We start from the raw sequence: 15,241 nt of genomic DNA on the forward strand, positions 1-15,241 counted from the left end.
ACATCTCAAAGGTTAAGGTCTTTTATGCAAAGGGAAGAGGTGACAGTCACCTCTCGTCATGCATCTTCTCCACAAGGCACAAAGGCTGACAGGTATATGTATGCTAGTGCTCATGGAGGGCATGATGGTCACATGCATTCAAGACATGTATCCCATGGAGGGGGTGACAGGTCTGCCACTAGAAGAGTTGCCTACTGAGTTGTCTCATGGAGAGACATTGCCTTATGCAGGAAGGTCACATGCATCTGATTCTCAGGTCCGTGGAGCACATGCCACCGTGCTTCATGAAACTTCCATGATGGCCTATGGAGCCCATGCAGATAGGGCTGCCCTATTGGAAAAGGGGAAAAGAAAAAGAGAGGACCATGAGCCTCATGCCAGAAAGCTCAAGGAATTTAAAGCAGGTGACAAGTCCGTTAAGTTTGACGTTTTTCATGGAGAGCATGATGCTTCCAAAGTGTTAGCATTTGTGGCACAGTTTGACATTGCTTTTAGCGATGAGGACTTCATTGAGAAATCTAAAGTACGTCATGCTAGCATGTTCTTTAAGGGGACCGCTGCTCATTGGTGGATCACTGAAAAGATCACCAAAGACCCCATTTGCACATTGAGAAATCTAAAGTACGTCATGCTAGCATGTTCTTGAAGGGGACCGTTGCTCATTGGTGGATCACTGAAAAGATCACCAAAGACCCCATTTGCACCTGGAAAGAGTTTAAGAACAGATTTTATGCTTAGTTCTTGCCACCTGATGCAGAGCAAACTCTCACCCAAAAGTGGGATAGACTTGAGCAAAGAGATAATGAAAGTGTGCAACAGTATGTCAATAAGTTTTGGAAAGTGTTGCTTGAGGTAACTCCTTTTATGCAAATCACTGAGGATGAAAGAAAGAGGAAGTTTCACTCCGGATTGCAACCAGGTTATCGTTCGGGCATTGAATTGCACCCGAAACATACTTTGCAACAGCTTATAGCCTCTGCTCTTGCTACGGAGCAATTGGTGCTCAAAATTAAGCAAGATCAAGGCGGTTCAAAGGGCAAAGATAAGACTGTCCCAAATCTGCAAAAAGGTGGACAGCCACCTAAAAAGAACTTCCGAGAGACCCAGAAGGGAGGTAAAGCTGAAAATACCTCATCTAAAGATCATGGGCCAAAGAAGAACAAATTTGGCTTGACCCCCGAGCAAAGGGAGCAATATGCCAAGGAGGGGAAATGTTTTTCTTGTGGCAGCAAAGAGCACATGTTTCGACAATGCCCTGACCGCAAACCAAAGCATGAGGACAAGCAAACCAAGACTAATGTGCATGCAGTTCCCGATGTGCAGGAAAACACAAAACATGATGCAAAAGAACGGATGGTATGCAAAGCATGGGGTCAAATCAAGGATCAGCCCGCCTTATGCATGTTTGATGATTGTGCAACCGATAACTTCATCTCTATTCAGATGGCAGCTGCGTTGGGTACTGAGGTTGAGAACATGGGACCTCAGATTGAAGAAAAAGCTGCCTTTATTGGTGAAGAGGTGCAGGTTACCCCACTAATAGGGAAGTTGCGCATACATATCCAGGGCTACCTTGATCATGAGTGTCACCATTTGACCACCCGAATGGTTCACTCTTGCTTTCACACTATGTACATATTGGATTGGTGTCCATGGCTTATGGAATGTGCCTATGCATGTGATTGACACGTGTCATGTTGTATAGTTGGATATGATATTCCGCTGGGACTTGACGTTATCATGCCCGAAATATCTGGAGGACTTGGCTTTCCGCTGGGACTTGTGCCTGTGTACATGCCCGGAAACGCCTGGAGGATCGACTTTCCACTGGGTCTGGTATCGCATATACTTGCCTGGAAACGCCTGGTCTTATATGGTTTCATGAACGGAAATTGCTCATGCCAATGCTGCATTGCATAGCATCTTTATGTGCTTGCTTGCAGTTTGGGCGCCCAAAAGTCACTTATAAATTATGACCGCTTCCAAGTTCACACTCACTGAAGTCCCGAGGCGGACAAGACTCAATGTTTAGGACCTGATCCTCCCTTTTTACTCATAAATGGACATCTCCCCATGTCCCTTCACCTGATTGGACCCCAATTCACTTACTTATTAAGAGAAAATTCGTGTTTTCTCTTCATGAGGATTTTTGGAGGCTGAAAACTCTGTTTTTCCACCATTTTTCTCCATTTCCAAGCTCTCCATAGCCATACCCAACTTGCTAGGGTGTTTTCCAAGCTTCCAAGAGTGTTTCCAAGTGCTAATCACTCTCCTACTCACTCCCAATGACTGAAATTCAGCAAAACAGCTCTCATTTTTGCTGTAATTTCTGGTCTTTTTGCTGAAAACCCTAATTTCAGCCTTCCTTTCTCAAATTGAACCATAGGGGAAGCTTTCCCAGGGTTCCCTTCATCCTCTTGAAGACTTTTGTCGCGAAGGATTGCAGCAAATCGAAGATATCAACACTTCTAAAGCTTCCAACGCGAAGGCTTCCGCTTGCAACAACTTCTATGAAGACTGATAAGCTAATTGGACAATGTGTTGTCATTACTTATTCAGTAGAAGGGCAGGACTCCTTGTTTAGCCGCCCTATGTAGTATTTCTCTTGTCCTATGTGCTCTTGAAGATGTTGCTACTTTGCTTGGTAGAACATAGAGCCAATGGTAGAGAATATGGGCACTGAACTCGGGCCGGGCATCAAGGCAGCTCCTTGGTGATCTACATCGACATACCATTGTTTTCTAAATGCTGAATTTCATATGCATTGGCATGGAGGATTTGGCAATGGATGCCCGTGAAGCTATGTATTGAATTTCTCCAATAGTAATACAATTTACTCAAGGGAGGGGTCGGTCGTTCCGGCTCATTGTGTGTCTCTTGTCAATTCAGCAATTTACTTCTTGTATATGAGCAAGTGTCCTTCAAATCTTAGTGTATTTAAGTGTATTGATTAGCATTGTGTTCAACCAAGTTTCATTGGTATCAGAGCATACGGTTCTCTTTCACTTCTATCGTGAGAGACGATCACCGTGAACACTAGCTATCTCTACACTTAGAACATTACGGACAGCCATACAATGAATGTTGGAGATGCTAATACAAGAGGCAGGGACAATGAAATGCATGCCTCCAATGCTTTACAGGATGAGCAAACTCATGTGGTGCACAATAGGGAACATGAATATGTGGGACAGCCGTCCCGTGGCAAAGAGAAGATGCAAGAAGAAGAGTCCATAGTCTTCAGGGCTGAACTTACTCGTATGCAGGCTCTTCTTTATGCACAACAAGAAGAATTGAATCTCTATCGCCGCGAGGATCCATTTGTACATGACCGTTTGAAGGCCAAGAAAGCTGAATCTTATATGGATCATGCAATGACAATGATTGCTGATGTACATGTAAACACTCTTTGTAATGATAGGCTGAAATTTTTGCAAGAGCACAATGATTGTTTTGCTGATGAGTTACCACCTGTACGACCGGAGGATCATCGCATTGATCTTGTGCCGGGTAGCTCACCACCTAATAGGCCAGCCTATCGTGTAAGTGCATCCCAAAAAGAGGAGATCATGAAGCAAGTAAATGAGCTTCTTGAGAAGGGTTTGGTTCAGCCAAGCTCTTCCCTATATTGTTCACCCGTCCTCTTAGTTCAAAAGAAGGATGGATCCTTTCGTATGTGTGTGGATTATAGAGCTTTGAATAAGCTTACCATCAAGAATCGGTTTCCGATTCTACGCATAGACGACATCCTTGACAAGTTGGATGGATCGGCATGCTTTAGCCGAATTGATCTCAAGAGTGGATATTAGTGCCTCTCAGGATGTACACAAAACTGCTTTCAAGACAGCATTTGGGCTTTATGAGTATCTTGTTATGCCTTTTGGTCTTACAAATGCCCCGGCTACATTCAATAGAATGATGGATCGCATATTCCGTGGGTACAGGAAATTTACAGGTGTCTTCTTTGATGACATCCTAGTCTTCTCGAAGACCGAAGAAGAGCATAAAGCTCATTTGGCTATTGTTTTTGAAGAGCTCCATAAGCATAAACTCTTCATAAATGCAAAGAAGAGTGAGTTCTTCTTGTCCGAGATACATTATCTTGGACATATTGTGTCCAAAGATGGAGTGCGGATGGATCCTGCAAAGATTGATGCAATTCGGAATTGGCCCGAATTGAGTTCGGTGCATGAGATCCGTAGTTTTCTTGGATTATGCTCTTACTACCGCAGGTTCATTCGGCACTTTGCATGGATTGCTTCTCCTTTACATGATTTGACAAAGAAGAAGGCCGTGTTCAAATGGACTAATGTAGAGAGAGATGCATTCCTCAAATTGAAAGATGCAACTACTCATGGTCCAGTGTTGATCGTTCCGGATTTGCAAAAGCCTTTTTGTGTGGAATGTGATGCATCTGGAAATTGCATAGGAGCTGTCCTTAATCAAGAGGGACACGCCGTGGCTTATGAAAGCCGTAGGTTGCATGATGCGGAGCTATCTCTTGGCATATATGAGAAAGAGCTCTTGGCTGTAATTTATGCACTTACTATATGGTCTTTTTGGTTAGGGTTACACTAATGGATTAGGGTTTGCTCTCGTGTGTGTGCTCTCTCTTTATTAGTCTTTTATCGTGGTATTAGAGCCTGGTGCTCTCTATTAGGGTTTTGTGAGTGAGTAAAGAAGAGGGAAAATTTCTGTTTTAGAGCTATCCATTGGAGCTTGGAGCTTGGAACTTGGAGCAAAGTGCAGCTAGGAGCACACGCCTACTCAATAGATCTGAAAGCTAAGGACCACGGGTAAGCAAAGCTAAACACCCTTGAGCAGATTGCAGGTGATTTAACACAAGCAAAGCAGGATTTGAGTTGCCCAAAGAAGTAAGTGAAAATTCTGGTTTTTTTGCAAGCTTTAATGGAAAGCTTGAGAGCTTGATTGGAAGAGGCAAATGCATGTATTAGATGAAGGACGGCTGATTTCACTGTGAAGACAGATCACCAGAGTTTGAGGTATTTTCTTACTCAAACTAAGTTATCAGAGAAGCATATGAGGATGGCCAATTTCCTCTCTATGTTTCATTTTTAGATCTTGCACACCCCGGGAAAGAAGAATGTAGTGGCCGATGCATTGTCACAAAAGCCGTATGTAGCAGCTATCTCGGTTGCCTCTCATGGGGACTTGTCTACCATGCGTGATTTGTATTATACGGATGCTGATTTTGCCACTATTTGGGCTGATTTGATGGCTGGTCATGCACATGCCTCATATGTGATCAAAGAGGGCTATCTCATGAAAGATAATTGCCTATGTGTGGTGTCTGACATGAGGCAAAAGGTTTTGGATGAGTGCCATGCTCCTCCATATGCTGGTCATAGAGACATAATGCCTACTACGCACATGATTGAGCGGTATTTCTTTTGGCCAGGTATGCGGAAGGACATAGAGGCACATGTACGTGCATGTATCACCTGTCAAAAGGTCAAATTTGATAGGCAAAAGGCACCAGGTTTGCTTCAGCCATTGCCTATTCCCACGCACCCATGGGAAAGTATTACAATGGATTTCATTATGGACTTGCCACGTACCCAACAGGGTAATGATGCAATTTGGACAATTGTGGACAGGTTTAGCAAGCAAGCTCATTTCTTGCCGGTCAAAAAGACCATCAAAGCTAAGCATATGGTTAAAATATATCTTGCACAAGTGTTCAAACATCATGGAATGCCGAAGTCCGGATAGAGATCCCAGGACTACAAGTCTCTTTTGGCGGGCCTTATTTGATAATTTGGGCACCAAATTGGAAGCTTATCACCCTCAAACGGATGGGCAAAGTGAGGCTGCAAATTCAGCCGTGTTGGATCTCTTGAAATGTTATGTGGCAGATCAGAAGTCTTCTTGGGAGAAGTACTTACCACTTGTGGAATTTGCATACAACAACACAATACATGCATCTACAGGAAAGGCCCCGTTTGAGATTGTTTATGGTAAGGTGGTTTTGCCACCCATCCTTCGCACAAAGGATGAGATATTTGCAGCTAATGAGTATGTAAGAGACTTGGATATTGCTTTTGCTCAGGTGCGGACAGCCATTGCAAGGTCACAAGACAAGCATAAAAAGGCTTCCGACAAGCATAGAAGGCAATTGGATGTTAAAGAGAATGATTGTGTATTGCTGAAATTTGAGAAAGCAAGACTTGCAAAGAGGCCTGGCAAAGAGGGTGCATATCCTAAGCTTGTAACCAGGTACTATGGGCCTTTTCGAGTGATCGAGAAGATCAATGAAGTGGCTTTCAGATTGGCATTACCTACTCATTGGCACATACACAATGCTTTTCATGTGAGTCTCCTTCGCAAGTACGTAGGGCCGCAGCCCAGTGAAATGGTCATTGAGGGTCCACCACAAGTGGATAAGCTTGAGGAGATCTTGCAACCAGAGCAGATTGTGTATCACAAGGAACGCAAGCTTGCTGCAAGCAACGTTGTGAGGCGTTACCTTGTGAAGTTTAAGAACTATCTTCCCATTGATGCTAAATGGGTAGATGAAGAGTTCTTCAAAGATTGCCCACATGTGCTTCAGACATATTTGGATGCATTTCAGTTGCGGACAACTGTTTAGAAGCGGGGGGGGGATGTCACCATTTGGCCACCCGAATGGTTCACTCTTGCTTTCACACTATGTACATATTGGATTGGTGTCCATGGCTTATGGAATGTGCCTATGCATGTGATTGACACGTGTCATGCTGTGTAATTGGATATGATATTCCGCTGGGACTTGACGTTTATCATGCCCGGAATATCTGGAGGACTTGGCTTTCCGCTGGGACTTGTGCCTTTGTGTACATGCCCGGAAACGCCTGGAGGATTGGCTTTCCACTGGGTCTGGTATCACATATACTTGCCTGGAAACGCCTGGTCTTATATAGTTTCATGAACGAAAATTGCTCATGCCAATGCTGCATTGCATAGCATCTTTATGTGCTTGCTTGCAATTGAAATTGCATGCTGTTTTCATGCTTGCTTGACCAATGTGTAGTTCCGGGTAAGGGGACGCCCGCCCGTGAACCGTGCGTGTGAAACTGTCTGCTGACATGGTTGTGTGGCATGTGAACAGGTGGTAAGTATTACCCAATCTAGGCTCAAATAGCCCTTAGGACTTAGCCAATATTTATAAGTGAGTGCGTTCCCACTTCATTAAAGTTTGGGCGTCCAAAAGTCACTTATAAATTATGACCGCTTCCAAGTTCACACTCATTGAAGTCCCGAGGGCGGACAAGACCCAATGTCTAGGACCTGATCCTCCCTTTTTACTCATAAATGGGCATCTCCCCATGTCCCTTCACCTGATTGGACCCCAATTCACTTACTTATTAAGAGAAAATTCGTGTTTTCTCTTCATGAGGATTTTTGGAGGCTGAAAACTCTGTTTTTCCACCATTTTTCTCCATTTCCAAGCTCTCCATAGCCATACCCAACTTGCTAGGGTGTTTTCCAAGCTTCCAAGAGTGTTTCCAAGTACTAATCACTCTCCTACTCACTCCCAATGACTGAAATTCAGCAAAACAACTCTCATTTTTGCTGTAATTTCTGGTCTTTTTGCTGAAAACCCTAATTTCAGCCTTCCTTTCTCAAATTGAACCATAGGGGAAGCTTTCCCAGGGTTCCCTTCATCCTCTTGAAGACTTTTGTCGCGAAGGATTGCAGCAAATCGAAGATATCAACACTTCTAAAGCTTCCAACGCGAAGGCTTCCGCTTGCAACAACTTCTATGAAGACTAGTAAGCTAATTGGACAATGTGTTGTCATTACTTATTCAGTAGAAGGGCAAGACTCCTTGTTTAGCCGCCCTGTGTAGTATTTCTCTTGTCCTATGTGCTCTTGAAGATGTTGCTACCTACTGGCCACCGTCTAGGTAGTCTGGATGTATATCATTGCACCATTTCTTGCCTGTAAATGGCTTATGAGAGGAAAGTTCAGGATTGGTACTGCAAATGGCGACACACTAGTAGTAAGAAGCCAGACCCCGAGCAAGTTTCCATATACCGAGCAAGTTTCCAAGGCAATGGAATCGGAGTTGGACTGCCAACTCCAATAACTGTGAGCCTGGGAGGAGGTCTATTCTATGGTCCTCCGGTCTAGACGAGGGGAGCTGGGGAGAAAGATTGTCCCAAAAAAAAAATCTTCTGGAACTTGTGATGGAGAGCCCGCTACTTCTCTGAAGCACTGGCCATCGTCTAGGTAGTCTAGATGTATATCATCACACACTGTGCACCTTTCCTCATTTCTTGTTTAGCCTGTAAATGGCTTATGAGAGGAAAGTTCACGATTCTTGGCTCGCATTTAATGGTCACTGGGACTTTGGACACATTCCGGCTAATCTCAAAAGTGTGCTTGTCCCAGTCGATATCTGGCTGGAACTTGTGAAACCACTGAATTTCCAAAATTATGTCTGTTCTTACAAGAGGAACAACCATAAAATCGCGCACAAACTCTATGCCCTGAATGACTAACTTAGCACTCCGAGCTTCAAACTTGATGCTCGTCATCGAGCATCATGCCTGTGCTAGAACCCTCTACTTTCTTGTCCACCAAAGTCAGGACGAAACGGGCTCGCCGAGCGGCCTGTTCCGTGACTACATCCTCCGTGCTGCCATTGTCAAACAAGACAACGACTCTTTGGCCACCTATGTAGCCAAAGGTCTTGAGCAATTCATTGCACTCATACTCCTAGTCATGGGTGCCCTTCTACTTATCTTCAAGCTCCCGGCTAACGATTGCACTAACCGAAGTACTGGGATCCGAAGAACTAGGGACAACCGTTGGGGTCTATGTCGGAGCTAGGCTCACCACGGAAGCCATGCAGGCTTGGGTGGTTGTTTGTGGATTGGTAGTCTTCTTAGGGCACTCCCTAGAAGTGAGTCCTTTTGTATGACAAAAGAAATCCCTACCCTCCTCCTTGTACTGACTTGTCTCCTCAACACTCAATTTGCCACCGGTCTTGCCTACCTAAGCTTTCTGGTTTGGAGTAAGCTTGGGCGCATTGGTCGAGTTCTTGGAGCCAGAGACTCCCATACTCTGTCCTGGGAAAAACCCCATCTGGTTTTGGCCTTTTCCCCCCGACGCAGTTGCTTTGGGAGTGGCAAGCTGGGAAGTCTTGGACTTTCTGCCATTATGCTTCATTTCAACACTCTACGCAAGCGAGAGTGCCTATTCGAAGGTGGCTGGCCTAAACATATGCACCTCCCGCTGGATTTGCGTGTTCAGGCCATAACGAAACTGCCCTTTCTTGTCCTTGTCAAATAAGCCCAATTGCAAACATAAGTTTGAAATTTTATTGACAAACTGGAGACTGGTGCCTCTTCGAAGGTGGCTGGCCTAAACATATGCACCTCCCACTAGATTTGCGTGTTCAGGCCATAACGAAACTATCCTTTCTTGTCCTTGTCAAATAAGCCCAATTGCAAACATAAGTTTGAAATTTTATTGGCAAACTGGAGGACTGGTTGCACGTTTTGACGCGCTTCCCTAAACTCGTCTTCGAGTCGCTCAAGGTAATGGAGCAGTGGAAACCACCGCTTAAGGTCGAGGACAAACTGGTCCCAAACATAAGCCGCCATATCTAATCTGGCATGGACATGAGCCCACTAGGTCCACCAAGAAATGGCCTCACCTTCCAAGTACCAACTAGCCAAGATCACTCTGTTAGTATCACTTTTTCTAATTGCGGCAAAATAGCTTCAAACTGATGTAACCAGGAATAAAGAGTAGTGGGGTCGATTTTACCATTAGACTTACTGAACTTTATTTTCTCAGGAAAATGACTCAATGAATCCGCTAGTGTCATTCTAGCATCCAAAGCCGCAAGGTATCTTTTGTGTTCCACGTATCGCCTGCCGTCTTCTTGTGCAGCAGCACGGGATGCTGCCGCATGGTCTTTCATCCGTCAAATTTCCATTGCTCGCATCTGCAACTCGAGCATCGAACTCGACTGCGGTCGTAATCCTTAAAAAGGGTCATTTTGTAGAGGATCTAGGATTTGGGAAACAGAAGGAGAGGGAGGAGACGGAAAAAGAGAGACTAGAGAACAGATGCACTCTTCCGGGGCCAAGATCTGTACCTTCTGTTCTTCCAACTTGGTACCCTATTCTACGATTGCTCGCATCATCGCTGGAACATCTCCTGTACACTCAAGTTTGCCGCCCTCGAAGGACTACCTGGTGCACACTGTTCCGAAGTTTATCATTCTTTCTCTTCATTGTAGCTCACCATAGTAGGAAAATGCACTTCCTTTCCGGACCATATCTAACCATCCACTATGCAAGTGGGAGACTTCTGGAGGCTTCCGGAGCCTGAAAACCAAATGTCCTTTGAGGCATAGGAGTCACACCGAAAGGGGGTGGTACTGGAGTCTAGAAACCAACCACACAAGCGAGAAAAAAAGTTCTTTCTTTTTTTCTGGTTTTTCTCGCTGGATCTTCACACTTGAAGAAGGCTCTAATACCAATCTAACATGCGAAAGCTTCATGGTCGAATCGGTAACTTCAATGCTCAAAATTCAGCAATCTTTCACGACGAATATAATGCACAAAACTGAAGTAGATGTGCGAAAAATAGATATATATATATATATATAGAGAGAGAGAGAGAGGGGGGGGGGGGGGGGGGGGGAGAAGAGGACACAGTATTGGATCCCAAATACCCTCTGTAGGGCCCCCACCACAAATGGTGTATTTGCTTTATTAGAATGATACAAATCAGAAAATGAAGACTGAATCTTGACCTGCAATGTTCACCTTGGTTGGAGCCCTCCCCTTGGCTATCATGGCCCTTGGAACGCGGCAACCCTTTGTGAAAACTGAGATCCTAGACTTGATTTAAGGCTGGGCTTTATATACCCTCTCAGGCTTCAAGTCGGCGACCTAAATAAATCCTCACGACCTGATTAATAAGCATTAAATGCTTATGATACCCATTGTTTTCACGCCTAGTATTGGCTGGCCACCCAAGCACACCTGATGGCTGCTGGGCAGTCTCTGTGCTAGCTGTGTGGGCTGCCCCACACCTGGCCGACAGGCTGGCCAGGGCCCTGGGCCCTGTTGGCTGCCTGGCTAGGGCCCCTAGGGCTGGCCGACAGCCCTCCCAGACCAAGCCAAGGCTGGTGGGCACAGCCTGGGGCCCTCCTGGCCCCTTGGGGATGGTTCTACACCTCCACCATGCCCACAACAAGAGCCTTAGGCTCTGCTCTGGGGTAGCCCTATGGGCTGGCTCCTTCTCTACACGCATCTACAAATGTCAGCACCCGGTCATCGCAAACCAAATACTCAAATCACCTGACATCATTCCAAAGGGAGACTATCCACACCTGACCTCGGACGCACATGGGCTCACATGGGACCAGTTTCCACTCCACGTCCTGCACCTTCTTGTTCAAATATGTCTACATGGCATCCAAGTGCGGGATGCCCGTGACATGTCACCACAGATTTTGCTGAAATACATGTTTGGGATGCTTTTGAGATATGTCTTGCAACTTTTTTTGAAGCTTCTACACAAGCACCGGTGCCATCTCTAAGTTGAACTTTTCCTACTGTCATACACTACGATTAGATTAATTCCTGAATCCAAATTAAAGCTTGAACATTTTAGTGCTCTAGTTGCCGAAGGTTGAAAATGATCGTAAGCCTAGAGATCAATTTTGATCATGTTGAAGCTTGACACCAGGCTCATTTCCGGTCTCATTCTTGGAAACAAGTCATGCCTCCATTAAGGTAAATTTTGATAAGAATTTTTGAAGAAAATGGTGACTAGGTATTAAAGATTCATGTCTCTCTTTGTCTAGATAAAGGATGAAGGAATAAATTTACACGTCTAAGTAAACTGAATGCACATGAAATCTCCATGTTGTCTTACTTGTATCAAACACATCCTTAACTAACCTTGAAAGGCAGTCACTACTTGTTGGATGGCTGGGCTCCAAGTGTAGCTTCGGAGAGCATCGTGAACACCAGCATAGTCATGGGTCCACAAGCATTGTCCAATCTTCCATGCAGCAACTACTTCAGGGTGGCTTTGTTTGACAGTCACAGGTATACGCTTCCACAAAAACCTTGCGGTATTCCTGTAATGATTACAATATTTATGATACCTTTGCACATACTTAACACAATGATACCTTTGCACATACTTTAACTTGGAAAAACCTTGCGGTATTTCTGTAATGATCACAATATTTATTTAACCCTATCATGTAGTAAATGGATCCTTACTCTAACCCTAAATCACATAATACCAGCCTTAAGCCTTACCCTAGACTTAAACTTCAGACTACAAACCATGGCCCCGCCATACCTTAAACCTTCCTTGAACCAAACAAGAAGTCTCCAGACCCTCACTCCGTCATACCTTAAGCACTTAGCCTAGGCAAACGAAAATTGCTTAAATCCCATAACCCCCCACTTTAAACCCGAAATACTAAAACTTTATCCCTAAATCCCCTATACCCTAGCCCTTAACCAGAAGAAAAAAGACACTTTGTTTGTTTAAACTTACAGATCAGAAACATAGATATGTCCAAGCAAATGGATAGCATAAGGCCAGTCAGCTGGCTTTTCCAATCCCTTGGCAGCAAACTGCAGAACACGAAACTGATTAGAAACCTCAATTCATCATATCCATGATTTCAAGCTGCAAGCAGCAAAACATGATAAGATTAGACACGCTGCTTCATTATCTCCATGACTTAGAGCAGCAAATATAAGGCCTGGTTAGAAACTCTAACTTCATCATCTCCATAACTTTAAGCAGAAAAACATGGACCTGATAAGAACACCCTAACTGTAAACCAGCCTTCAGAAAACAAAGGGCGGTGAAACAAACACTCGCACATAAAACACTTCAACACCATTGAGGACCTAGAAAAGGAAAACAAACAAGGGGAGCTAGAGTGCTCCTGCAAAAAGTACACGGACACCGATTGGCCCCAAATCGCAATGGCGCCCCTTGCGGTATTTCTTTAATTGATTATAAGAGCTTTGATTACATTATAAGGCTGGGAACTCAGCCGTCCCAATAGAACTCCTGAAGCCTGCAAAGAACCTGCATCTGGCTTCTTGTCCACTCGGCATCCACAAACGAGTCCAGCCATTGTTCACATCGAAAGACTCTCTCACATTGAGTCCGCATACAGAAGCTTTCTCCCATGATCAAGGCTGCCACAACCATCCATAGCCTCTCACACTATGAACAGCATCACACCCTGACACATCCAGTGCTCCTGTATCACAACACAGACTCCCAAACTGTCTCTCAGAAGAGTATCACAGCACAGCATACCATACAGTCGACACACCTGTACAAACCCTCTCTACCTTCCAAGGGTACTATCCATCTCTGTCATGGATTCCCGGTCCCTTGTCCTATCAGTAGCAAGGCTGTACCAAACATGTGTCCACTCCTGTACCTTCTGCCTGCATGTGACCTATCTCCTGGAGAAACCCAAAAACATGTCTCTTCAAGAAAACCTACGACCTGTTTCCACATGAAACCCTTAGGCCTGTTTCCCTTTGAAACTTCTGTCCTGTTTCCATACATCTAGTTACCTGTTCCCTCATGAAACATCTGGCAACATAGAGATTCCCATACTATAGGTCCCACTGTTCCTTTCTAGCAGGAAGAAAACAATCTGCTCCATGAGCACGCAACCATGCGAGCTTGCATCACTCCCATGCCAAGAAACATAACCAATTGACCTGTACTTGCAGCCAAAAACCCAAGCACATAGCTGAATTTGCAACCAAACAAAAACAGCCCATAAATTGTCCCAAAACAGTCCCAAATCCAAAGCAAAGATAAGCTGAAAGTTCCATCAGTTGAACGCCATCGACATGATGTCTATGTTCATGAATAACCAGCTCCCTGTTCAGTCCAGTCCTCCGCTTTTGCACCAAGAAAAAGATAGAAAAGCGCCTGCAGCCATGCGCTTTTTCTCCTATCAAAAGGTGCCCTGAAAACTGCCCAAGCAACAAACAATCCAACCTCCTGTATGCTGCGCCTGAAATCCAGCCCACCTGTTGGCAAGGAAAAGAGAGAGAGAGCACGCCCAGCTCTGTGCGCCTGCTGTCTTGCAGCCGCCTGCAAGAAACGCAGCCCTGCAGCCCCTGCCTGTATGCGCCTCTTTTTCAGAAAACTCCCCACGCACAGCAGCCTGTATGCGCATGTTTTCTGTCCTGTCCGTACAGCTGTCCGTACAGTCGTACAGACCTGCAAGCAATCCCCTGTGCGCAGCCAGCATACAGTCCAGTTCTACGCAGCCACCCCAAAAAGCACATGCGCCTCATCTAGGGGTAGGCGCCTCTTTTACCTGACAGCCCTCCTCTTCCCCAAAAAGCACACGTGGCCCCCAAATAGCATAAGGGCCACGTCTTTCTTTAATGAAGGGCTTTAAAAATGATTTTAAAGGTTTTTAAACCTTTTAAGCTAAAATTTCTTTGCCCCCCTTCACACTTGGGGTTGTCCACACATGGGCTCCCTTTTTGACTCCAACCTGATGCCATTCACACTGTCCACCATGTCCCCGTGCACACCTGCATCTTGTCCAGAGAAAAACACAGGGTCGTGACACTAACTTTATCATCTCCATGTTAGCAATCATCTGCTGTCAGTATGTACCATACTATACCATAGGGAGTGAGGGCCTGTGATGTGGGTGTGCCCGCCCGCGGGAGGAGTGTGAAGAAACAGCACTTTTCCAGCCCTAAAAAGGGACGTTCTGGTTATTTTATATTTTATATTTTTGGGTTTTTTGTCTTGGCTGCTGGCCTACACCTTTATGGTGACCGACCAGCACCCCCCTTTACTATATATAGCATTGCCCATACCTCATCATCAGTGTACCACTTCATCGCCATATCAGGTACCATCTGGCCGCCTACAAGCAGAGGCTCTCATCTGCATTTTCCTCTGCTGGTCCAGGCTGCCTACTTCAAGGCTCACATCATCCAACATCAGGCTGTATTCTGGCGCTTACATCAGGCCTTCTTCTGCTCACATCTGCATTTCACCTCAGCATATGTCAGCGCCTACATCAGAGCATATATTAGTGTTTATACATCAGCTTACATCAGCGTTTTGCTTCAGCAGACATCTGCGTTTTGCTGCAGCTCACATCAGCACTTTACATCAGCCCACCTTTGTGCTTACATCAGGCTTACATCAGAGTTTATATCAGCGTTTATCTCAACCTTCTTCA

General features: G+C 45.1%; 1 protein-coding gene across 1 annotated transcript in view; it reads right to left on the reverse strand.

Moving 5' to 3' along the window:
• Nucleotides 1–15,241, reverse strand: part of LOC147640698 (COP9 signalosome complex subunit 8-like) — a 61,889-nt gene that overhangs the window by 27,713 nt on the left and 18,935 nt on the right. The window contains exons 2-3 of the mRNA XM_086814302.1: nucleotides 12,544–12,623; nucleotides 11,931–12,112 (exon numbers count right to left, since the gene is read on the reverse strand). Of these exons, the coding sequence (XP_086670428.1) occupies nucleotides 11,931–12,112; nucleotides 12,544–12,623 (262 nt within the window). The remainder of the gene's footprint in view (nucleotides 1–11,930; nucleotides 12,113–12,543; nucleotides 12,624–15,241) is intronic.

This window comes from Cibotium barometz, chromosome 2 (assembly GCF_041138505.1).
Source record: "Cibotium barometz isolate CiBa-2024 chromosome 2, ASM4113850v1, whole genome shotgun sequence".
Lineage (NCBI taxonomy): Eukaryota > Viridiplantae > Streptophyta > Polypodiopsida > Cyatheales > Cibotiaceae > Cibotium > Cibotium barometz.